Raw genomic sequence first — 25,189 nt, forward strand, 5'->3', positions numbered from 1 at the left:
ATTAAATTAGAAAAAGTTAGAGAAAATGAAGAGAAAATTAATTTTAAAAAAGTCAGACAAATATTTAGAAAATTAATTGGTAATGTAATTAAATGATTATGAAATAATTATTAAAGTAGGAAAAGCTAAAGAGAAAATAGAGAAATAAAGAGTTCGAGAGAAAACTATAAGAAAATAATTATTTATATAATGTAAATTACATTAGCATTTCTAGCACCTTTCAAGGCTTTTTTGTCATTTTTATTTTCTCTTTTGTGTGCTAATTGTCAGGTAATTTTCTTGTAACTTTTGACTGGCTTATTTTGGGTCATTTCTTGGTAAGTTGCTCACTGCCTTCCATGTCTTTGAGGGGTTAAGCCAGTTTGTTCGCATTTCAAAGGGTTAAACTGATGAAACTGTAAAAACTCAAAGATATCAGAAGTGGGCATACAGGAGAAACATCATGCACTGCTGTGATAAACGACGTAAATATGAGCTATCATCCAGCCCTGACATGTAACCTTTTATTATTAGTTATTAGACTTAACGACCAATAGATTCATTTGATTGACTTGTATTGATTCTGTTAAATTTGCTGTATGAGTGTCTCCCACCCCGAAATGAATGAATCTGCATTATTTTGCACCTCCTTTGTGTTTTGAAATCATTAGTTAGTCCCTTTTGTATGTCTCCACGTATATCCAGAACTCTACGGTGTCCGTCTCGACCACACGGGGACGGTTTGAGGGCCACGCCAGAGGGGACAGAGGTTTACAGTTACTACTGTGTGTGTGTGTGTGTGTGTGTGTGTGTGTGTGTGTGTGTGTGTGTGTGTGTGTGTGTGTGTGTGTGTGTGTGGTTGTGTGTGTGTGTGTGTGTGTGTGTGTGTGTGTGTGTGTGTGTGTGTGTGTGTGTGTGTGGTGTGTGTTGTCAGGTGATCGGTAGGTGAAATGTGGGTGCAGGGTGTTAGTTACAGAGCGTCTCCTCCTGGCGCGGCCGAAGCGGAGGGTGGGCAGAGTTACAGTGATGCAGTGCGACCACAGAGCGTCACTGTAACGCAGCTTTTTGACATCATCTACACTGTGCGCAGTGCGAGCAATAAAGCCAAATTAATTTTACATGCTGCCTCTGTGTCTTTTAGTGTTTGTTGCTCTTTCTTTTTACAATCTCAGTCGCCCTTAAACAAATAAAGATATGATAAAAAAAAAAAAAATTCATGTGAGGAGTACAAACATTTGAATAATGTGAAAAAGGTCAATATTTTCCATCAGTTATTTAAGAAAGTGACAATTTAATATATAATACCCAATACATGAACTAAAATGTTTCACGAATTTTTCTATTATTTTTTTATAATTATGAGACTACAGCGAAAAAAAAAAAGTAAAAAATGTTAAAAATAATAATAATAATTCAAAATATTAAAAATGTGACACAAAACTGACCTTCCATGCCTCGCCACATTGATGCAGTAAAAGCACCCAAACCAAGTACTGAGTATACAAATTAACATACTCAAAACTTTTTGAATGATTTTCAGAAATACTCTGATATTTTGAGATACTGGATTTCCATAATCATCAAAATAAAACCAAAAAAAGGCTTGAAATATTTCAGTTTACATATAATGAATATACAATATATGAAAGTTTGCCTTTTTGAATTTAATTACTAAGAATAATTAACTCTTTCATGATATTTAGATTTTTTTAGATGCACTTGTTTTCACCCGTAATTTTTTTTTTGGTAATTTTTTTCCCCCATTTGCTCCCCCCGTTTGTTCTTAAACTAATTTTCAATCAATTTTCTCGAACACAAGCATTTCAACCTTTGAACCTTTGAGCAAATTGGTTTGAATTATTTCAAAAATATGAGAAAAAAAATAGCATTTGGCAAGAAATATCCTGCAGATAGCAAGAAGTTATATTTAGAAAATAATAAATAAAACAAAAAACAGGGAAAAATGCCCAGAACAATATGTATAATAATCAAAATAAAATTTTGAAAATTATATTAGAGGAAAGTTATAATATTTAAGCAATTTTTCAGGTAATTTCCTTTTTAAAATTTTGTTTTTTTTTCATAAGTTTTTTTGTTTGTTATTAAACCAATTTTCGGACAATTTTCTATAACTTTTTACAAATTTGAGATTCTTGTGTTACGTTCAGACACCTTTCACAAGCGTTTTAACCTTTAAATTCTGACGAAATTGGTTTTAATTCTAGGGAATGGCAAGAAGTGTCTTGCAAATTAAAAGAAATGATTAGATTTAGAAAGTTATTTAAAAAACATAGGGGAAAAATGTCCAAAACTGAAGAATTATTATAATATAATTTTTAAAATTATTTCAGAGAAATTATTTAACTCATTTTTCTGGTAATTTCCTTTTTTAAATCTTTTTTCCACCCTTTTTTAAAATTGTTTTTATCACTGTCTGTCTATTTATCACTGTCTGGGATACTATCACTGCCATCACTGCTGCGGTGCATAAAAGTGCACAAAATTGAGCTTATTTATCAAAACGCTTTGGATAAAAACATGAAAGAGTTCAATAAAGAATAACCAACATCTTTTTCTGTATTTAAAATATTTTCACCTCTTTACCTTCAGTGAGACGGTGATTTCCATCCGGGAGCTGAAGCTTTCCACGGCTGTTTGTGACGGCGGTTGACTGAGGAGGCTCGTCAGCTGGATGAGTTTCAGCTGTGCTCTGCAGTTTCTCTCTCTTCCCTCAAAACACCCAAACATGACTTCATCACTGACCTTTGAACCCTGCGCCAACGCCACACCAACAGAGGTGTTATTTCTTCTTCACATGTGAAAAAGGCAATGAGCAATTTAGTAAGAAATGTTTCGCAAATTACAAAAAATATGTAGATGTTGTTTAGATGTTTTTTTTTTTTCAGGAGATTTTCTTGCACAAATTTAAAATATTAGGAAAAGCTGACAAGAAAATAATTGAAACTAGGTTTAAAAAGAAAGACAAAGAGAAAAAAAAGAAAATAATTAGTGCAAAATAATTATCATATATTTAAAGTTTTCTTACATTTACATTTTAACCAGCTAATTTTCGTTTTTTTTTTGTAATTTTTGATTCATTTCTTCTTAAGTTGCTCATTGCTTGCTCCCATAATTTCAAAATCCAATTTTCTCAGGTTTAAAAAGGATTAAGACTTAAAGGATCCACGGGAACCCTGCACGTCTGTTTGGGGCTCAAACATAAAAAAAATAAAAATAAAAAAAATAAAATAAAATTAAAAAATAAAATAAAATAAAATAAAAAAAAAAAAAAAAAAAAAAAAAAAATAAAATAAAATAAAATAAAATAAAATAAAATAAAATAAAATAAAATAAAATAAAATAAAATAAATAAGCAGGCAAAAGCGCAGAGAACTTCCTGTTAACTGCTCCCACTTGTCTTTTATCTGCCAGTCATATTTGAGGGTTGAAAATTTCCATTTTTTTGTCCTTTCTTTTGATATCCAAGATATTTTTTATTTATTATTTTTATTATTATTATTGTCTTTTCTCTATTAATTAATGTAGAGCACTTTGGTCAACTGATGTTTCTAAATGTGCTTTATAAATAAATCTAGTTGGACGACAGCGTACAGGTTAAGTGTTTTATTTACAGGACGACAACATTTGGATATATCCACTTGATTTCTAGCTGCAGTAAATCATGCTGCAACACAGCCGGCCTGGAGCGTCTACTGGCATGAGCAGGTGTGACCGTCCTCACACACAGCAAATGGGACTCTGCTCCATAAACGTCTGTTGGACTTTTTACATGAAAGTAAACAAAAAAAAACCCATGAGGACACTGATGTTGGTGGCGGAAGATTGCGTTGCGACACCCTCCCCCTCCCCGAAAAGCACAGCGGGTGTCCGTGTCAGGGCGCTCCTCTTCACACAGTTCAAGTGCGCACAGTGAGAGGCGCGAACCATTCACACAAACTAAAAGCAACATTTATAGCAGCAAACTGAGAGACAGCTTTGGGGAAATAAACGGAGCAAAAGTGAGACACTGGGAAGCAGGGATAAGCCTCGTTATTATGGATTCGCTAGTGAAATGTACACTGAGTCTTTTGCGGGACAGTAACAGCGGATCCAGTCCCCCACCCCCCTCGGCTCAGTCCGGCTCTCTTCAGGCAGGTGGACGAGGACATCGGAGACATCGTGGTACTGTAAAACTCTGCTGTTTGAAACGTCTCGACTCTAATCTGAACTACAAAAATGGATTAAGATTCACAGCTCGTGTAAACCCGGCGGCGGCAGATCTGAATCGCTTTGCAACAGAAGGAAAATGTGAACCCGGAAAAGTTCACCCCCTCCCCGCTGGAGTACTTCATGCCAAAGGTGTGACGCCAGATCGCCACGATCCGGATCGGAAGTGCAAATCAACCCCAGAAATTTAATCTGGAACTTTTCTTTTTTTTTTTTTAAGGTTATAACATCGCTTGTAAAGTGGCGCCCTGTCGCGTGCAGAGGGACAACGAGGGGCCACGTCCACCAAAGTGTTTGTTTTTCCTCACATCAGCTGTTTTTTCATTGCTTCTCAATGGGAACGCCGCGCTACAGTCGCCACGCTACAGATCAGGGGTGTAACGATCCATCAATATATTGATCCATATCGTTTCAATGAACAACGATCCCGTATCATTGATGCAAAGCGTAAACGTCGATCCATATCACCCTCTTTCCGATGTGCCTTTGAAAGTATCGATCATAGTCACACAGCGTCAGGCGGATGACGGCGAAAAGCCAAGAGGAAGATGATGAGGACGACGTTATTACCCGCGAAAAAATCATCAGTGAAACCGCCAATCAAGATCCGGAGCACGCGGCGCTGCCGGGCATCTCACTACGCTAACTTCCACCTGCAACATGTGCAGCTCAGTCTGAGGAGATGTTTATGCAAACCGAAATTTATCCTTTCTGAGGCTCAGCGACTTCTTTTAAATCTTTGATAATTTTTTTACATGAGGTCTCTTTTTAATTTATCTTTGAATTTTTTTATTCTGTCTCCATCCTGCTTATTATTATTATTATTATGAAAAATAAAAAACCCGCGCTGGTCACTGACACTTCGGCCCATCGGTCGCAGTGACGGAGGGACGGATGCGGACAAATCTGTTCACACACTGTGGACATGAAGTGTCCTCTGATAAAACGCACACAGACGGGCCGGTCCGTCCTCCGTCCCTGCGTCCTGCAGCCGTCTCCTTTTCCAAAACAAGAACTCTCCCTTGTACCAAAATATTTGCTTTGATACAGAAAATCTGCCAGACGCAACAAAAGCTCTCCACTGAAAACAAGCTGCACCTCCACAGAGCTCTCAAACGCTCCCAGCGGGGCGTTTTCTGAGACGCACAAAAAAAACACTTTGGTGGACGCGGCCCCTGAGGGTCGACTCAGTGAGAGGTACCCATCACTTTGTGCCTCATGAAAACAGATCGCAGGGTCGACTCGAGCTCATATTTTGACGTACGGACACTCACACCTTCTCTGCAACGCACGCGTCTTTCCTCTGATCCCGCCGGTCACCGCCATCGGTCCCAAAAATCAGCGACAGGAGCGACGACAGCAGCCGCCTCGCGCCTCTGTGAGGTGTGTCATGGTGGCGAGCGAAGAGAGGCGGGGCAGGGGCATCGAGGAGCTCCTACAGCTGTTGAAACGTCTCCTACAGGGTTATTTAATAAAGTCCAAAACAATCCACTCGTTTTCTTTCTCGCTCCAAACACACTGAGCCTCCTTTTCCTTCCAGTTATGTTTTTCCCGTTTTTCGCTCACACGGCTGAGTTCAGGGGAACATCTCTGTACAACAAAAGGGAGCATCCCTTTTTTCCATCTCATGGTTTCCATTTAATCCCACGCTTCATCCTTTTGGGAACAGCTCAGGTACAAATAAAAAAAACAACATCCATTTTCCTTCGAGTCCAACAATCCTGCCTCGTGATTGGTCGGAGCGTCTGTCTGTCAGTCAGTAGGTGGGAAGAGACGAGGCGGAGGGCTGCAGAGAGCCGGAGGAGTTTGACCGTCTCATGTGAGGGAGGAGGTACGAGTCCGAGCACAGCTGGTGGACGTCGAACCGGTCCTCCTTTCGGTAAGCCAGACAGCGCCGGATAAACGCCTGCAGAGGAGGACGCAGGAGGTGAGCCGCAGCGCGCGTGTGCGTGTGTGTGTGTGTGCAGACAACACAATGTCAGGGCAGTCTTGAGTTTCAAATAATTTCTACAAAAAAACAAATCATTTATTTTTAACTCTTACAACCAGATCAAATTAGCTTGATTTATTTAAATAAACATGGAAAGAGGCCAAATAAATAAATAAATAAATAAATAATAATTCTAATTACATAAATTAAATACTTAAAATAGTTTTCATTTTAAACTTTTTTTGGGATAATTTTTTAAAGTGATTCTCTTTTTTCTCTCTTATTTCATTTTTCAGATCATTTTCTCGTCACCTTCTGCGAGCAGCTTGTTGCCTTTATTCCCATGTTTTTGTTTTTGAAAGAAATCAAACCAATTTGAGATACACACAACAAGCATGGAGAAGATAAACACACACACACATATATATACACAATACTTTAAAAATATATATCTGTAACCATGTCTGTGCTGCTTTATCTTCTCCATGCTTGTTTTTGTTTTATATCTTTCTTTTGACATTACAGTTTAAGAGTGTGTGTGTGTGTGTGTGTGTGTGTGTGTGTTACCTTGGCCTCTGTGCTGGCCTGTGGTTTGGCGGGGAACTGGACCTCTGTGGCTTTGAGGATGGTGTTTTCCTGGAGAATATCCTGCTGTGATTGGTTGTGACCAAACGGCTGGGAAACGAAAACACATTAAATCAACACCCATCCGTGCGTTCTACATTCATTCAACTATTCGTTATAACCAACCGTGGTTATACCGCAACAATAAAATCATTTTTCCCTCCACAAGGAGGGATGCAGCGGCTGGTGTTCAGGGTTGTCACCTTGCGTCCGTAGAGGCACTGGAAGAAGATCACTCCCACAGACCAGACGTCCACCTTGTTGGAGATTTTGGGCGGCTCCTTTCCCACCACAAAACACTCCGGAGGAAGATACCTGAGCACACACAGAGAGATCGACGTCAAAAAATCGAACAGAGTTTCTACATATTTTTAGGAATCAGACTCGTGCTCATTTAATACCTCACACGTGTCAGGTATTTAAAACATGACAAATTTGCTGCCCGCAGAGCAATAAATGAGATTCCTCAATTTGTAAAGTGGAAAAATGGTCAAAATGAAAATGTGCAGGAATGAAACACAGACGTGCTGAACCGCTCAGGTTGACCATAAATAGGTTTTAACAGATGTTAATGTGTCCGTCTGTGAGGGGTGACGCAGTTACGGTCCGGTTCACGCAGAGCACCCTGTACGCACACTGATGCGTTAAACACGCGAGCGGCACGCGGAGGTTAAAACAAGTCAAACTCCGGCAACCAAAGATGTAACTCAGAGCTGGAGCACCTGCAGGTTTCCGCTCGGCTGCGACGGCTCAGAGCGAGCGTCGCGTATACGACAGTGTGTTGGCGTTAAGGTGGTCGATATATCGAACATACTCGAGGTATCGCTGCTTGTTCCATGTGGGATATATAAAACGACGTTATGGCGTACATCGAGTATAAGAGTCACTTTGTTTTTATAATCCACCTGCATTTCGGTTCTCTCGCTCTCTTCTGAAGCTCTCTGCCTCTCACACACACAAACACGCAACCACGGAGTACTACTGCGATTTGCAAATACTGTTAATATTTAAACTGGAGAGCTGTTAATTTGTTTCCAGCTCGCAGAGAATAAATCATCAGGTTTCCCGGCGCTGCGTCTACAGTCGAACTTGACGAGTGGTAGTGGCGTTAGTGAGAGCGGGTGAGGTGTGTGTTTGTGTTCGCAGAGCTCCAGTCGCAAATATTTAGTCACATTGTGCCACCCTGGAGCAGCAGGGTGCAAATATTAGTAGTACATGAACTGGAGAGCTGTACATGGGGCGCCCGCTGCACCAACTGAGCCACTGAGCAGCCCGCATTTTGATTTGTTTAATTATCAAATTTCATCACAAAAGTACGATGAAATGTTATCTAACAGTGGTGTATTCAGCGTCATTATGTGACAGCAGCTACTTTATTTAACATCTATTGTCACTGCACGTTTGTTGCTTTTAGGAATTTTGGATTTCAGTAACATTAGTTCAAAGGACGTTTAAAAATAGCGAGATACATATCGTGTATTGTGACATAGACTTTAAATATGGGAGTATTATTTAAAGCCATACGGCCCGGCCCTAGTTGGCGTTTTTCCACAGTTATAAGTGATGTGAATGTAAAAATACATCCAAAATGCAAACACACATTCAAAAGCTTCCCTCAGATGTGCCGATCACCGGGACGACAAACGTTTGGGTGCTTTGAATGTTTAACTATAGCCAAGGAGGTAAGACTCCTGTTCACTTTCATCATTATATATTTGAGTGTTTTGTATTTTATAGAACTCAGTTTTAAAGTCTGCTGTGCTGCGTTTTGGAAAAGTATTCGTTTATTGATGCTACGATGAAATACAGAAGTTTTTTTGAAATGTTCCTTATTTTTGTCATGAAAATAGTTAAAGATAAAATATTTCCTTTAAACTTGCACATCTGTTTACTCCCCTGCACTGAACAGGCGACAAACCATCACTTTTGTGTACTATTTAAACCCAAATGTCGTGTGTGTGTGTGTGTGTGTGTGTGTGTGTCAAGTCAAGTCAACTTTATTTATAAAGCCCATTATCACAAATCACAGTTCGCCTCAGAGGACTTTACAGTGCAGGACACCCTCTCTGTCTTTGGACCCTCTCGGTATATAAGAGAAAAACTCCCTGACGAAGAGGGACTGAGGAGGGTCCGCTCTTTTAGGGAGGAAAGACGTTTAACAGCTGCGGTGTCTCACCAGTAGGTGCCTGCTCCCTGTGAGGTGAGGTCCATCCCGTCCACGCCGTAGTTATCATCATCCATAATCTTCGACAGGCCGAAGTCTGTGATTTTGATTTCTCCACACGCGGTCCCATCCACCAGCAGGATGTTACCTGTTCACACACAAGACCGTCAGACTCAGCGTGAGAGTGACTGACACGTTCACACACAAGGAAGGACTGATTCAAACTGCAGCACCAAACTGTTAGCAGCTGCACTGCAGAGTAACCGAGGCGGTGTTTCTGTTTTCATCACTCCAGGTATCTCCACAGAAAGCTCCAGTGTGCAGGATGCAGCAGGATATAATGGCAGAAATGGATATAATATAATAAGTATGTTTTCTTTTGTGTAAAATCACCTGAAAATAAGAATCTTTGTGTTTTCGTTAATGTAGGATGGGCCGTTCATACAGAGGGAGCAGGTCATGCTGCAGCGCCGTGTTTCTATAAAAGCCCAGAATGCACAAACCAAACACTGGCTTCATCTTCACGTTTTCGTGTCAGAAGCCCCTCAACGACGAGCGGTGTCGCAGAAACACGGATTTGTAACATGAAACCGCTTTATTCAGTGTTTTTGCTGGTTTAAATCTCCACATGTGCTTGTTTTGGGAGGAGGAGACCTCTGTGGAAATTCAGTAAAAACATCTGGATCTCAAGTTATCAGAAAAAAAGTGAACACATATCAGCAGGTTCTGGACAAGCACGCCTTCTCTGACGACCAAACTGTCAGAAATGTGCTAGTTTGTAACGTGAAACTGCTTTATTCGGTGTTCGGCTCCTCATAAAAACCTCAATACTGAACGAACTCTGTCAGTAGAAGTTTCACCTGAACGCGATCTGAACTTCTGCCACGAAATCCCTCTAAATTTCACACGCTGAAGCCTCAATTTAAACTGTGATTCACGCTTTGAACATGCGACCCACCAGGTTTGAGGTCGTAGTGGATGATGGGGGGTTTGATTTCGTTGAGGTAGCGCAGGGCGCTGACGATCTGCATGACGATGGAGCGGGCCTCCTTCTCCGACATCAGCTTGTTCTGCTTCAGGTAGAAGTCGAGGTCGTTGCCTTCGCAGAACTCCAGAACTGTACAGAACCTGAGGACACACACACACACACACACACACACACACACACACACACACAGTTACAGACTTTGACTTTTACCCTTTTGTTATTTTCAGATCATTTCCATATTTGACTCCATTTCTGTTCATGTATTTAAGTCGTTTGAACAGGCAGGCCTTTAAAGCCAAACAGCCAAACCTTAATAAACACACACTTTAGGCATTTGCCATTAAGCAAACTGATACTACGTGCTAATTTACTCGCTCTTTAGACATTCCCGCCACCAGCTAGCTGCGTACTGCATGCCCACTGCCATTAGACCAGCCCAACACATACGAGTACTTCACAAAACGTCAAGGCCGCACCCCGTTTTGGGTGTTGGTGAAGTTAAAAAAGATGTCCTTGCAGTTTGACGTGTGTGTAGATTATAATTTTCACAAGTTTGGCAGCTTCTAAAAGTAGCACTTGATAAAAATGATGAATTCTTTGAATGTTTCGGCGCCCGGCCTTCCTCAGGAAGTTCATAAACTTGTGATGAAACAAACAAACGCTGTGAGCAAATGTCACTTTGAATTATTGTGTGTTTCAGTTTATTTCATCACAGGTCTGTCTGCAACTTCCTGAAGAAGGCGGGACGCCAAAACATGTCGAAGAATTGATATTTTTTAATCATGTTCTACTTTTAAAACCTGCCAATGCAAGAAAAGCATTTTAACTTCTCTCCTAAAGACGAGTGTGTTGGTCCCTTTCTGTTTCTTCTTTATTTGTTCATGCCCTTCACCAAAGAGCGCCGTCTCCTTCGTACTAATCCTCGTTTTTTTGATTTTTCGTCACCGTTATTTATTTGTTAATTCCACAATAGAAAGATCAAGATCATCGGTTTCTTTAAAGAGCAGGACAGGCTGAAGGCTGAGGAGGAGAAATGTCCCCTCCCCCTCCTCTGTATGGAGGTCAGAGGTCAGACTCAGGACTTTCTGCTGCTAAATGAGCCTGACTTAAGTTTCCTGTGGTCAAATACGAGCTGGGCCTAAACACAGAGACGTTTCTCCGGTTTATCTGGACACATATACATCATTTGAAATTGCCTCCAGTTTCTTTAAAGTCTTTTTTGTGTACCGGTGACTTCAGTTCACAGGCACAATCTGCAATTAAACCTTAAATCTTCCATTGTCCGGGCACGTTGACACTGAAACATGCATTTTTCTTTGAATTGCTTTTATTATTTACTCTTCCTAATCCGTTAACATCCTGATATTTGCTCTTCTGTGTGCACCCACTGACGCACGGCCTCGTGGCTGATTACAAACATTATCGGAGTATTTACCGGGTCGGGGCTGTAAGACGGTTTGGATGTTACTGATGTGCATCATGTTGTTTTAAAGCACCAGTGAAAAATGCTCTTTAACTCTGCTGGGTGATAAACAACCTCAGGATGTGTCAACGCAGCAGGACTGCAGCTGGCAGAGGTCAGAGGTCAGAGGTCAGAGGTCACTCACGTGTCAGTGTCCAGGGAGAAATAGTCATACAGTTTGACTATTCTGGGATGGTCCAGTTGCTTGTGTATCCGGTACTCCCTGCATGCATGCCTGAAAGGAAATAAATGTCATCACAGCGTGTGTGTTGCTGGAGAATCATTTTGTCTTTCTGCATCTTAAAGCTGGAATTGACAGCTTCCTGGAAAAAGTGAACATTATGACCTGAAGAAGGATCAAAAATTTACTTTGAATAAACTTCTGCAGCAGCAGTAAAAGTGCAGACTTTTGTCTTTAATGTATACTGTTTTTTTGATAGCTTTGCACCAATGTCTTGTGTGTAAAATTGCTTTCTTTCACCTAATTTTCTGGGAAAGGCAAAAAAAAGAAGCCAGAATTTGAATATATGGCATCTTCAAGCAGCTCTCTCCTCAGCACCTCCGAGCAGAAATGTAAGCGACTCGTAAAAGTGGTTCATAAAGTAACAAATAATCCCAATCGTGAATGATCCAGGTGCCGTTACGGCAATTTTGCCAGAATCACCATCCTCTTTTCTTTGCAAACGTGTGAGTATATAAAGTCCTAAAAAAACGATATACTGTAACTTTAGGCTCCACATAAACGACGTGAAACTGCTGCAGCCGTGCGCCTTTGCTCTGGATAACAAATGGATAAACTATTACCAACATTTCTCACCATCTCTGTTACACTTTGCTAATTTTGACGTTTTACTCTGTTTTGACAGACTCGCTTTGAGAGGGCTTTCACGTCAAGGACCCGAGCCCAGATCCCAGTCCACCTGACGCCAAAGTCCAGCTGATTTGATTGTAGTGAATACTGCGATCCACAGATGAACACGGCAAGTGATCTGTGTCTGAGTGTGTTTGAAAAGATGGTCTTGATTCAGTTCATGTGTAGTAACAGTACAGTACGCATCAGGTGTGAACACCAACTGTAACAAAACACTGAAGTGGACTGTTTCCTAACGCGCCAACAATGAGTTTTTCAACAGTTATCAAACTGTCTCAGTTTAATGCTGATGAGCAGAAGCTCTCCTCCGGCCCGAAGCAGAGCTTCACCTATGTCACGTAGATGATGTGAACAATGTGAATACGCCCAAAGACTCGCTTTTTCAAAACCTTTTTTGGTTGCTTTTCAGTGTAAACAGTTGTTGCCAATACTGGAATAGCAACTGTTCTGCAGGACTGAAGCCTGAAACAGGCTTTCGCCGTCTGAACACATGCTCACGTGCATCTGCATCTATAAAACCGTCAACAGGAACGCCCTCTCTGAAATGAACCATAATTGGCCAAAATCTCACGTCACTGGCTTGATTTTCTAAAAGCCTGAAAACAGAGCCAAGAGGAGGTGCACATGTTTTCTCTCAGTCCGCTTAAATTTCCAGAAGCTCAAAGTTTATTATGGGATTTTTGCCTAATGACTCACAAAATAACTGTGTACTCCAGCTTTAAGGTGTGCGTGTGTGTGTGTGTGTTCATGTGTGTGTGTGTGTGTGTGAGACCTACTTGTGGTAGTTCTCCTTTTTCTCCTCTCTCCAGTTCTTGTTGAGCTGGTGGATTTTAACAGCTGCGTAGCGCTGCTCAAACAGGTCAAAAGCCTGTGTGTGTGACAAGAAAACACACACACATTTGTCTCCAAACACATTTTGCAGAGAGAGGAAACGAGAAAAACACGAGTCCAGCCACAGAGACGTTACCTTGTAGACTTCACTGAAGCCGCCTCTGCCCAGCAGGTGCAGCAGCAGGTACCTCTCATTCAGCGTGGGATGGTCTTTAAACCTGTGAGGAGGCACATTTCGTTAAAGCTTTTTGCTTGGACCTGACTTTTTATCATCCTTTTTGCACTTTACACTTTGCACTTTCCTCAGAGGTTTTGTGCTGATAATTTACAATAATTAAGCAGGTGTTTAGTCCCAGTCTTGCATGCAGAGCGGACTTACGCTGAGCTGTCCTCGTTGTTTATCCTCTTCAGCTCTCGGATATGGAGGTTACGCACCCGCTCCAACCGCTCCAGCTCTGCCTGGATCTCAGCTTCCTCCTGCAGACATACACCCAATAAGTTTTTTTCCTGTTTGAAGATGCATGCTCTCAAACCTGACATTTAAAATCAAAGTATTTAGGACTCCAGCAGCCATTTAAAAACTGCATGCATGTGCGTGAGACTCACTTACACCCTTCATGGCTGTCTGAGAGCCAACCGGCTGCTGGTGCAGATCCATGTAGGAATATGGATTTGTTTTGTATGCTTTTTTATTTTATTTTTATGTTTGTTTTACTTATGTATTTCTATTTCTATTTTCTATTTTTAGTTTTAGTTATTTTTAGTGATTTATTGACCATAAGAGAGATTTTTTTAAGTGAAACATTTTTAAAAAATAAAAACTGAATGCATAACCCTCTATGAATTGTTTTCATTACATTTTCAGTGTTTCAAAGTATAATTTGACCATTTCACTAATTAAAAATGCCTTATGGTCACAACATCTTGTTATTGATTCATTATTTTTTATTTTTTTTTACTGACCTTCTTCAGATGTCCAAGGCGAAGCTTGAAGATCTCTTCCTGCTCGTGGTACTCAGCGAGGGTCAGTCTGAAAAAAATATAGACAAGTCAAAATCTCTGAACATGTTAACGTACAAATAATTTCTAAAAGTCTCCGTTTGCGCACATCCAGACTAAAAACGCGAAGCTGGAGTTTTCAAACTAAAACAGGGTCAGCAACTTTTTGTGACAGTTCCTGGGGTCCGAATATTGCAAAACAGTTTTTACGCTCTACACAGAGTCCTCCATTAAAACCAAAATAAATGGGACGATAATTCGTCTCTTTTCTTCCTTGACGTTACTTTTCGCATTGATTTCTGTGTACTCACAGCTGGGGCAGAGAGGGCTTGAGGAAGGGGTCGGAGTCGTTGCCGTTGACCACCTTCGTTTTGCGCTGCTTGGGTTCAGAGGTGGAGGCCACTGAGAGGGAGGGAGACGCAGGGTTTGGAGGCTTCCTCTTGGCCAGCAGCTTCCTCTGTCGCTCGATGTCCTCCCTCTGCTGGTTGATGCCCTCCTGTTGCCTGCAGAAACACGAGGACAAAGAGGTGTAAGGGACGGGTCATATGGGAAACTGCAGCAGACAGTAAACAGCCTTTCATATGTTTAGCTCCGGGCTGTGCGGTGAAGCACGCACAGAACATCCACTCAGGAGACACTTTATTATTCGCGTCCTTTCAATGCAGTTTTCAATGCAAAAATCTTAAAGAAATACGTTGAAGTCGTTCGGATGGAAAACGCTGCATGTGTTCGCCGTCTCTCACTTGATCAGATTCTGGAATGCGTATCCGTCCGTCCACTGCTCCGTGTAGGACGCGCCGTGTCTGACAGTGGTGAAGTGACCGAGACGGAGACGGTCCTGCATGCTCTTCTCACGACACGACTGCTTCTCCTGAGTGCTCTGTTGACAAAAACACCGAGACAGATATTAGAAATAATGAGCCGAGCTGCTGAACAAATGTCAAAAGCAACAGAAGAGACAAGTGACGAACCGTCACCTACAACCTCTCTCCACCCGAACTAAATGTGAGGTCGGTACATATTCAGGAATATTTCCTCATAACTGAGTCAAATTTTGCTATTGTGTGATGTTTCTACCATAAACCTCGCAAACACTGTGCAACTCCAGCCCCAAATGGTGCATGAAAGGAAAAAAGAAGGCTGGTGAAGAGATTCAAAGATCCACCGACCCACAGACTGAATCTTCCCTCAGGTCTGTCGACCGAAGCAGAGCTAAAACACGACAAAATATCGGACTATTTCTGATGCATGTGCAAAGAGGCGCTTTTTACAAGCAATGTGTTTTAAATTTTCGACAGGTTGCGAACATGTCAGGTATAAAAACATGATAAAATGATATAAGGTGCATCTGAAATCCGACTTTGCACTTCATACCTAAAAAATGTCACATGACTGGACAAAACGGACAGTGTGTATTTCAAGTATCTGAGCTGAAATTGTGTGAACGAGTATCAGAAAAACACATTGTAGTGTAACTAATAGCAACCTGTTGTACGTTTGTACGTTTTGATCCAATACTCTTGTCTACAGAACACATTTTTTAGATTTTCCGGCATACTTATTTTCTATCCCTATTTTTATTTTATGTATTTTCATTTTTTCCCCACCTATTTATTTGCTTATTCCATTTTTTTGTATTTCTTTAAGTTTTTATTTCTTTTCTTTATTTATCTGCTTATTTATTTATTTTTCCTTTCTACACGATTGAAAGGTCTTCATGTATTCTGTTTTTCTGTTTAAATAAACCAATAAAAAGAAAACTTTGGTACCAAGTTGATGACAAAATTCTGAAGTGCGTCTGTGTTTTTCTCCGTTACAGTAGGTGCTGCAGATGCAGACGCTGCATATCCGCCTTTACGTGTTCTAGTCTGTTGTTGATGCCAAAAGAAGAACGAGGAAAATAACGACAGCAGCTGCAGCGACATTTTTGTGTGGACTCATTAAAAACAGAAGTTTCTTTCTTGAGGTCTTTTGTTAAGTCTTTGCAACTGTGCATCCATTCTGCACATTTTAATTCTGGTCGCTAAGAGTTGAAAAATGTTAATGATAATTTGGGGGTAAAACGCCGCGCCTGTCACCGTCTCTAAAGGGAACGGTGGATTACAGCCCTGAAAACTGTCAAAATACTTTTGGGTACTCGGGAGGAATGATTTGTATAAGGTTATTTAATTTATTTATTTTTTTAATAGACTTGATCGTAATTTCGTTTTCTGAGCCTGCTTAAACTTGTGTTTTTTGGTGTTTCTGTATTTTAAGTGCTGCATCACCGTCGACTGTGATTGGAACAGAGTGCTTCATATATACGCTTAGACACCACGATATCCTCACTTCTATTGGCTATAATATCTGTTGTACGTTATGTATTTTGGATTTAGGTGAGAAATTTAGTTTGCATGGCCAGTGTGTGTTTCCTGTGCTGTTTCACTGTTTGATTTGTCTGTATGTGTGTTGAAAGTTAAAAAGTACAATAAAAATATTAGTAAAAAAAAACCAAAAATGCCAACACAAGCCCAGAAGGAGGACACTTTCATTTCAGACGCATTAAAAAATAAAAATAAATAAAAAAGAATTTGGTCTCAAGAATTGTGGAATTTTACCGGCGCTTAATTTCTGGTATCATGACATGCCTACACACTCAATACGTGCACGTTCGACACACGCTGGTGTAAATAAAGAGCTGTGTGCATCTTTTTGGACGCACTGAGCCGTAATCACAACTTCTTCTTAAAAGCCTCCTCGCCAGCTGGTCACCCGTGCCGACCCTCTGCTAAACCGGTGCCTGAAATACCTGACAACAAACGTGATAAACCTCTTGATTTTTTCTTCATGTCTGTCGGAGTATTTCTACAGACACGTTCAGACGTTAAGACTTAATTTGAGGCATCGCTGACATCACGGAGCGACCTCCGTTGCTGTGCTGCATCGTCTGTTATGAATACTGTCGTCTGCTGCTTTGCATTGTTGAATATTTACGCCTTCGTAGCGTCCAGTATTTGCACAGTGTAATATTTTACCAGAATTAAAATGCAATTCACGTATTTGTATCATAGCAAGTAATCTCACATACTGGTGTTTTAGCATGCTGAATAGCACGGTGTCCTGGAATTTCAGACACAAACAGTGGGCTGTGTCTCTGTCAGTTTGTTTTCTTTCAGCCCACAAAGGATCAAAAACGTCTTAATGCGGCTATTTCTCCTTCATCAAACATACAGTTAATATGCACGCAGACAGATACCTTCTCTATGAGCAGTTTCTTGCTCATGGTGATGCACTTATTGAGCCTCTCTTTGTATTTCTCCAGGAGTTTTTGCTGTTCGTCGATCTGACGCCGCAGGTCACAGTTTGCCTGAAAAGAAATACAACATTAAGTTTGACAAGTTTGGACACGACGGCCTGTTGAACATTTAACGGTCTGTCCTCTTCCGCGGGCTGTGGATGCCGAACTCACCCTGAGCAGGTCGTCTATCCGCCCCTCTTTTTTCTCCAGGTCCAGACTCTTGTTGCTCTCCAGAGCAGCAAGTTTCAAACCTGTTAGCTCCGTCTAGAGATTCACACAGAGCGGTACCACTCAGAGGTCTATTTATAGCCATAAAATCAAGCGTTGTGGTGTGAGTGTTTTTACGTGTTTCATATTACCTGCACACACTTGCTGGAGGACGCTTTAGGATTGTGTTCCCCAAAACACAGACTCGTAGGAGAGGAGCTGTTCTGCCGGATCTACACACAAACACGTATTTTTAAACCTTGTATAAAAAGGAATAGACTCACATCGAGGGATGGGGATTGTTAATTTTTTATTGATCTTAATACCACTATTGATACTTTTTCATGATTTGGTCAAAAGTACTTTTAATGATGTATAATAAGATGATCACAGCTCATTCAGGACTTTAAACAGGTTGTAATTTAATCTCTACTGTCCATTTTATATTGCTGGGAAAACAAATTTCTCATCAAAACAACTGTATTATTCAAATTTCTTGCCAAAAACTATATTTTCTTTTTTTTTTGATGCTACATTTGAACACATCATGATGACATTTTATTTACCTTTGCCTAATAGTCATTTTACTGAGCCGACCTTGAACGCATCACAATGAAACCTTATGCAACCTTGTTTGTTTAGCTAAATAGCCCTCATCCTGCCGATTCCAACTCAGATTTCAACACTGGATTACTCTTTTAATCTGACGGGACCTTCTCCAAAGTTTGTGGATGATGATGATGAAGATGAAGACTGTGCCGGCTGCACCGCAGCAGCTGACGTTTCCCGAAGACAGTCGAAGGTTCTGCATTTAGGTTTAATTTCATGCTCAACGTTTATGCGTTTGGCCATTGATCTTGTCTTTCTCCCTTTTGCAAGATTTTATTTTGTAATATAAACTGCATTTTGCTTCCTCCTCATCTTTTTCTTTGCTAAAATGTTGCCAAACTTTAGACCTGTTTGCATGTTCGGCCATCCTCACAAGAAACCGACCACGTCAGCGTGGTTTAACACTTGTCTGGCGATTCACTTGTATTCAAAAACTTTATTGGACGATCGATATTTGCGGACCAGTGATTGGATTTAAATGACGTGACTCAACTCGAGATGTAATGCTACATTACGGGACCCCCGCGACTCGACAACAGTATCGAAAAGCTCAAATGTTCTTAATTTTCAGGTTTTGAAAAAAACAAAACAGAACCAGGTTTCGATCCCCATCCTCGTGTGCGAGTAACTTATTAATAATCTTTCTGCGTTGCATTTTGCTGTATGTTAGATACTCACGATCGAGCCCGGCGCAGAGTGCGAGTTCTGCGGAGAGCGGCGAGCTGATGGGAGGCCTCGGACCGGACTGGAGCCATTTCCGCCCTGCTGGAACTTTGCAGAAAAAAGCGGGAAACTTAAAAATATGGTTCAAAATGAATAAGGATGGAAGCATTTTGGAAGCTGCTGAAATACTCACATCAAAGTAGTCGCTGATCTTGGGCCCACGCGTGGAGGTCTTCCCTGCATAGAAATTTAACAGGTGAGCCATCAGCAAAGCACCGACGCCTACATTATTCTGATTTCTTGCGTGTGTCAGTCATACCTTGACTACTCTCTGAATAGGTGTCTGCTTTCCTTTTCCTCCCTCTGGACGATTCCGAGTGCTTCTTCTCCGGGGTCTGTGAGTCGACGTGAAATAAGAGAGAAGAGGAAAAAAAGAAAAGAAAGAGGCGTGAATCCCTGGTGTTTTTGCCGAACAAAGCTGGATGGAGTGGTGGTGTTGAGCAGGAAAGAGCAGCAGGAACAAAGAGTACATACTGAGTAGGCAGGGGAGCTCCCTCTTTTCAAATCAGAGTTCTAGGAAGAGAAGAGAAGGAGAGGTGGAGGTAGTGGGAGAGACAGAAAGACGAGTGGGCAGAGCAAGGATGCACCAACAACATGTGACTGTGTCTAACCGGGTTTCTGTTTGGATGTGTGGAATAAACCTGCAGCTGCAGCCCGTGTTGCAGTTTTTTTTAATGCACATGCGACGAAGACCTTACTGCCCACCAATATTTGTTTTTTGTTTTTATTAGAAACCCATTTAGTTCATTTTCACGTATCAGAGCTCACATTCATCAGCTATTACGGCTGGGGTCATTCATAGTCGTAACCAGCGTCTTAAATTACGGATATCGTTTGATTTCTATGAAATCTGTTGATTTGCTGCTAACTTTATTGCGCGGATTCTTCTCGAGAATCAGATGCCACAAAAAAAAACTTGCCTACAAAGTGGGAACGACGTCTCAAAGGAGCAACTGCTGCACACTGACATTTGGAGGGCGCTTTGTCAAGGCAGCAGCAACACAGCACCATCCCAAATATTGAGATTCAACACGCATATATTGTGTTTTGGGGTTTTTTTGTTAGTATTAGTCAGTACTAGTGCACTGCCGCCAGCGTAACACCATGCATCATGTTGTGTTGTTATCCACCGTTACGTATTTTCTGTTTATTTTAACGGAGGCTGACTTACGCTGACATTAAAGGCTGCTTTTACCGTCAATCATTTCTTTGTCCCAAACTGATACAAAAATACACTGAAGATAATTATCTTATCTGCATATTACTCAACATTACCATTTTAATTTTATTTTCCCATGATGCATGCGACAGAAAGGGCCTATCATTATTATTATTATTATTATTATTATTATCACTATCATCATCTGCTTTAAATGTTCGATTTATTCATGTTTCTTTGTCTTGCTTTTACTGTTTGTGAATTTATTTATTCTTTGTGGTTTTACTGACTTTTAACTGACGTCACTTCTGTTTCTGTTAAGCGTCTTTGAGTATTGTGAAAAGCCTTCTATAAATAAAATGTAATAGTATTATTATCATAATCATCATATCATCATTTTTATTATTATTTCACAACAGTGATGTGGAAACAATTCATTTATCATTGTTTTTAGGAGAAGATTTTGAATTTGATATTTGTTTCTGTGTAAATGAATTGCAAAACAAATCAAGTAATAAAAAAATCCTTGAAATAATAAATTAGTCGTTACATTTATGGACTAATCAAATAGTTAGTAATAATAAGTAAAATACTAAGCATACAACAGATACTTGGTTTGCTCGTGCTACCACGATGAGCACGACACGAATGTTGGAGACCAACAGGACGACAGAGGAGGAGACGGTCATCCTCAGGCGGAGAGCGAACCCTGTGAGAGGGCGATGAAGAGGAGGAGGGAGCCGCCATCGAGCCTGAGGCCCAAAAGATTTCTTTTTGTGCAAATTTATTAAAAAGGAAAGCAAGCGCCGCCACAGACGCACCAACTGTTGCTGCTCTGTTTTGCTCAAAGTAAATATGAATAGGTCAAAGTGAGCGTTGTTTCTAAAATGGGGGTAAGTGAAATTAAAAAAAAAAAAAACATTTAAAAAAATAGCAGTCATGCATAACTCCTAAAATATAATTATTTAATAAAAAGTTCAGTAAAAATATAAATCTCAGTTCATGTTTTTAAGACAGCAAGCCAACGATTGTCTTTAATGAGGAAGCTGAAGATCTTTGGTGGCAAACAGAGGCTTTTCTTTCAGTGCTTTACAGTTTAATACAGTTTCATTTAAACTGCTTCGTGTAGCAATTTGAGTGAAGTACAAAAACAAGCTTTCCACAATTGTCAGTGTTGCAGGAAGGTTGTTGTTTTTGTCTGTAATTTAATGTTTTGGAGAAGCCAAAGACAAATCTCATCTAAGGTGGATAATTAAGTTCATCTAATCGAATATAATCATAAACTGAACTTTATACTCAATATTCAATCTAAATATCCTTAAAAAAACCCGACTCGCCCCAAAACAGGATTGTCTGACCCAAATTTCATCACCTGTCAATCAATCACTCACCGGCGTCAAGACACAAAAATAAAGTTGTGGTTGAGGCGTAAAAACACGAAGAGAATCGTCAAAATACCGTCAGAACGTATGTGATGTACGTTTTAACGGGATTTACGTCCACGAGTTACAAACTCCGAATTTGAAAGTGTTTTTCAGTTATAATGTTGTTTAATAAATCAGACACTGATGACGCAGCGCTGGGTTGTTTTTTTTCTTTTTTCTACCCAAAATATTTTGCGCCGGTCAGGGGGTACTAAACATTTCAAACTTTACAGAAAAAAGTTTGAGAACCACTGCTGTGAATATTTCCTTTAAAAACGTCCGCTGCTCTCGGTGACATCGGCGTTGTTTATTAAGCGCCGCAGCATTGCGACAGTGTAATAAAGTAATATTTAATTCCAGCTTTTCGTGTGTCGAAATAAATATTCATCCATGCCCAAAAATGTCTGTGTGAGTGTTTCACCTCTGACTCCTTGTCGCTGGACGAGCCCAGGCTGCCGTAGCTGTGGTTAGAGGACTCATTGGCCAGACCCTGCACACAGAGACGGTTCAACGAGTGAGTCAACACATGCAATATGAAAACAGTCTCTCACAGGTGTGTGTGTGTGTGTGTGTGTGTGTGTGTGCTGCGATATTAATGTTCAGCATGAAATGTAAACAACGGTGAAACAAAGCCAGGGGGCCGGCCTCCGGTCTGACACGTCTGATAGGAATCCAGATCTTCGGTTGTTGGGTGTGTCACTTGGCTCTTTTCCACCACATGCACATTTGCAGGAACGCCACGTCCTTTTTAGGAAAAACAGGAACTTTTACCTGCTTTTCCACCATGAGAATCTGGGTGTGGTTTTTAATTTCCTGCTCCCAAAGTAGTCCCTGTTGCTCAGTACTTCGTGATGACTGAGTCAGAGGCCTTGAGTCTGCTGCAACTTGTGCGAAGCTCTCATAAGTAAACACTTACAGATGTCTCGTTATTGACGTCTAGACAGCGTGGAGGTCTTGAAAAAAGATTTAAGCTTTTGAATCCTTCATCAGTCAGGAATCAGGACTGCAAAAAAATCTGAAGTGCAGGATTTTCCTTAAAAAACAATGTAACAGAGCTCAGGATGGACAGATACGCGCCAGAATGTAAATGCTGAAGTGTACGTATGTGTATGTGGAAGTAAGTGAGCATGTGAATATGGAGGTTTTTTTACTTTTTCTTTTAACAAAAACAATGAGGATAAAGGAAATGACAGTAGAGGAAAAAGAAATGCAATTATCCTGTAAAGTGTACTGTGTCTGCATCATACAGGCATTATTATTGACTATTATTGTAAATATTGGAAAAAAAATATTTTATGGGCTTGTTTAACCTAAATTTTCGGGTGAATAGAGTTCTCGACCACGCCTGATCCGACTCGCCGGGCTGTAATTTCTCATCGTTGCCACCAGTCTTGAATCAGGTCGGGTTCTCGTCCAACTGTTTATTGTGACATAAAACGTGAAATTTCTTTTTGTCTAGTGAAATGTTAGATTGTCAAACGTTAAAAAAAAGTCATGGAAGACAATGAATATATGATATTATCATGAAAGTAGTTTAATTTACAACCAAAGTGGGAAATACTTTGAATTTCTGGCTGATTTTTTTGGTTTTGTGTTTTTTTTAACTCTGCATGTGAGATTTAAGCGCTTGGATTCCCATCATGATGAGGTTGAAAAGAGGGATTTATTCAACTATTTAACAAAAAAAAATAGATGTTAAAACGTCTAAAAAAATAGATGTTAACAATGCAACATCAGAAAAAAAAAATCTGACTTCTCATGTCTGAGCATTATTAAGACTTTTGAGGGATTCATTTAAGTCAATTTACCACCAATTAAGGCCTTATTCTCAGATTAATACATTTAAGGCCTTTTAAGATTTTAAGGATCTGTGGTAACACTGTGAAATTTGAAGAGCGAGAGGAGAAGTGTTGCGAGGAAAAACATCAGCTCTTGACTTGTAATAAATGCTGCAACATTAAAAAATATATATATTTCTTTTACAGAAGATCAGGCTTTGACCCAAATCTTCTGACGTGTTTCAGGCTCGTGGACAGAAACTGTGTGAGTTCATGAAGAGTCAGGCCTGATTTTTTGGGCCTGATCAGAGCTCAGAGCAGCATCCAAGAGACAAAAAGCCAAAAAATATAAATACAACAAAGCAAAACACCAACAGAATAAGACTCTGGGATTTGATTTACGTTCACGTCCGATGGCGAGCGTGTTTGCATACGGTACCCAACAACCGTGCACAGAAAACCTTTAACTTTCAGCTCATGAGGCTCTTTAGTTCAGACTGTGTGTGTGTGTGTGTGTGTGTGTGTGTGTGTGTGTGTGTGTGTGTGTGTGTGTGTGTGGGGCGGCCTCCTGTGCTGCGTTACCTTGGCGCCTCCACTGGTGCTCCCAGTGCTGCCTCCCGTGTTGCCGCTGACAGCTCCTGTGAACCTGGCCTCCAGCAGCTCCTGTCTCCGGGGGTCCAGGCTGTGCAGCTCCTCCATGGGGCCTGACACAAGGGAGAGTCAGGTTAGACGCGGTTGTTATAACGAGCAAACAGAGGGCAGGTTTTCCATTACAGATCAGCACAAACTTTAACTGATATTTCCAAAAATGTCGATAAACACATTGAGAGGTGACTGCATTTCAGTGATTTTTACGCGACTTCTCTCACGATATTCTCGGCAGTGGATGTTCAAAACATCAGCAGGCTTATTTTCAGGGTGTCTGCATGTATCAGAAACCTAAATGTGGGGCTTTTTATGACCTTTTTAAGATCATTTTTAACTATATTAAGATTATTTTTTAAAGCACAGCATGAAAGTTCGAAGGTAAGTAGGTTTTATGTAGAATTAAGGTTACTGAGAGTTAGTTTAATCTTCATTTTGCAAACAGTAAGTTCAAGCATGAAATAAAAGACAGTTTTAGGTTCAGCGGTTCGTTTAACAACAGAAATGTGGACCTTCATGCTGATATTTTTCTTTTTAAAGATGGATTTGGAATTGGATTGAATTGGATGAAATGTTTGTGGCAATTAAGACATCAGATATTAAAATTAAGATTATTCAATGACCTGATTATTCAAGGATCTCCAAAAACCCTGATTTCTATTGCAGCTACCGCATCAGCTGTAGTTACGTCCAATCGAAGGCGGCGAGCCCCTTTTACGTGGGAGCGGCCACGTATGAGGGATTTCTGGGAGGTGATGGTCCACGATTTCACAGAGAAACTTCCAGATGATCCGCTGAGCTTTTAAAAAGTTTTGCGATGCAGTAACAGCTCTTGTCGAGCCTCGCTGCATCATGTTCGGGAATGCCATGTGACTCTTTGTTGTACAACATGTTGCCTTTAAAAGCGGAGAAAAAAAGTGTTTCCACTGCAGTTTTGCAAAATATGGCTTTTTCGAATCGCCTGAAATACCACCTCATGCTGCAGTAAAAATGTTTTTCTTTGCGCTAAATGGGAGTTTTTTCAATAATAATGTTTATATTCACAATTTGCGCAATTTGAGGGTTAACGGAAACCCGCCGAGTGATGACGAGTCGAGAAAGCAGAGCAATCGAGCTCTGGCATTTTTCTGCAAACCACATTACTGGAAAGGAATGAAAATGGGCACTAAGAGAAGAAGAGTATCTGGGGGAGGATTAGAGAAAATTAGAGTGATTAGAGGATAAAAATAAAAATGAATTTGATTCAGCTGGGTGCTGTTGAGGTAGCTCTTTAACAGACTTTCATGCTTCGA

At 40.5% G+C, this 25,189-nt stretch overlaps 1 protein-coding gene across 2 annotated transcripts; it reads right to left on the minus strand.

Annotated features, from left to right (window-relative positions):
• Positions 1 to 5,767: 5,767 nt before the first annotated feature.
• Positions 5,768 to 24,862, minus strand: LOC121951047 (serine/threonine-protein kinase tousled-like 1-B). Of its 2 annotated transcripts, XM_042497231.1 has the most exons (22): positions 24,521 to 24,862; positions 23,835 to 23,956; positions 21,896 to 21,964; positions 19,366 to 19,404; positions 19,151 to 19,226; positions 19,025 to 19,068; positions 18,847 to 18,939; positions 17,712 to 17,792; positions 17,524 to 17,616; positions 17,311 to 17,421; positions 14,819 to 14,955; positions 14,387 to 14,578; positions 14,040 to 14,106; positions 13,456 to 13,553; positions 13,213 to 13,294; positions 13,022 to 13,113; positions 11,520 to 11,609; positions 9,883 to 10,052; positions 8,937 to 9,072; positions 6,964 to 7,075; positions 6,704 to 6,811; positions 5,768 to 6,112 (listed from the first exon to the last, which is right to left on the minus strand). In XM_042497231.1, exons 2-22 carry the CDS (start codon positions 23,949 to 23,951, stop codon positions 5,963 to 5,965), a joined length of 2,157 nt encoding a protein of 718 aa, XP_042353165.1. In that variant the 5' UTR covers positions 23,952 to 23,956; positions 24,521 to 24,862; the 3' UTR covers positions 5,768 to 5,962. The 2 variants fall into 2 exon arrangements, with proteins under 2 accessions (XP_042353165.1, XP_042353166.1); XM_042497232.1 differs by lacking the exons at positions 19,366 to 19,404; positions 24,521 to 24,862 and having other exon boundaries at positions 23,835 to 24,095.
• Between the last annotated feature and the right edge of the window lie 327 nt (positions 24,863 to 25,189).

The sequence above is a fragment of the Plectropomus leopardus genome, chromosome 12, assembly GCF_008729295.1.
Source record: "Plectropomus leopardus isolate mb chromosome 12, YSFRI_Pleo_2.0, whole genome shotgun sequence".
Lineage (NCBI taxonomy): Eukaryota > Metazoa > Chordata > Actinopteri > Perciformes > Serranidae > Plectropomus > Plectropomus leopardus.

What these genes read in the sequence shown, in the direction of transcription:
- LOC121951047 (XM_042497231.1), bottom strand. Translation starts at nt 23,951, where the DNA reads ATGGAGGAGCTGCACAGCCTGGACCCCCGGAGACAGGAGCTGCTGGAG. An exon ending in CTATTCAGAGAGTAGTCAAG is followed by an intron (nt 19,069 to 19,150) that starts GTATGACTGACA and finishes ATTTCTATGCAG; the next exon opens with GGAAGACCTCCACGCGTGGG. An exon ending in AGATCAGCGACTACTTTGAT is followed by an intron (nt 18,940 to 19,024) that starts GTGAGTATTTCA and finishes TTTTCTGCAAAG; the next exon opens with TTCCAGCAGGGCGGAAATGG.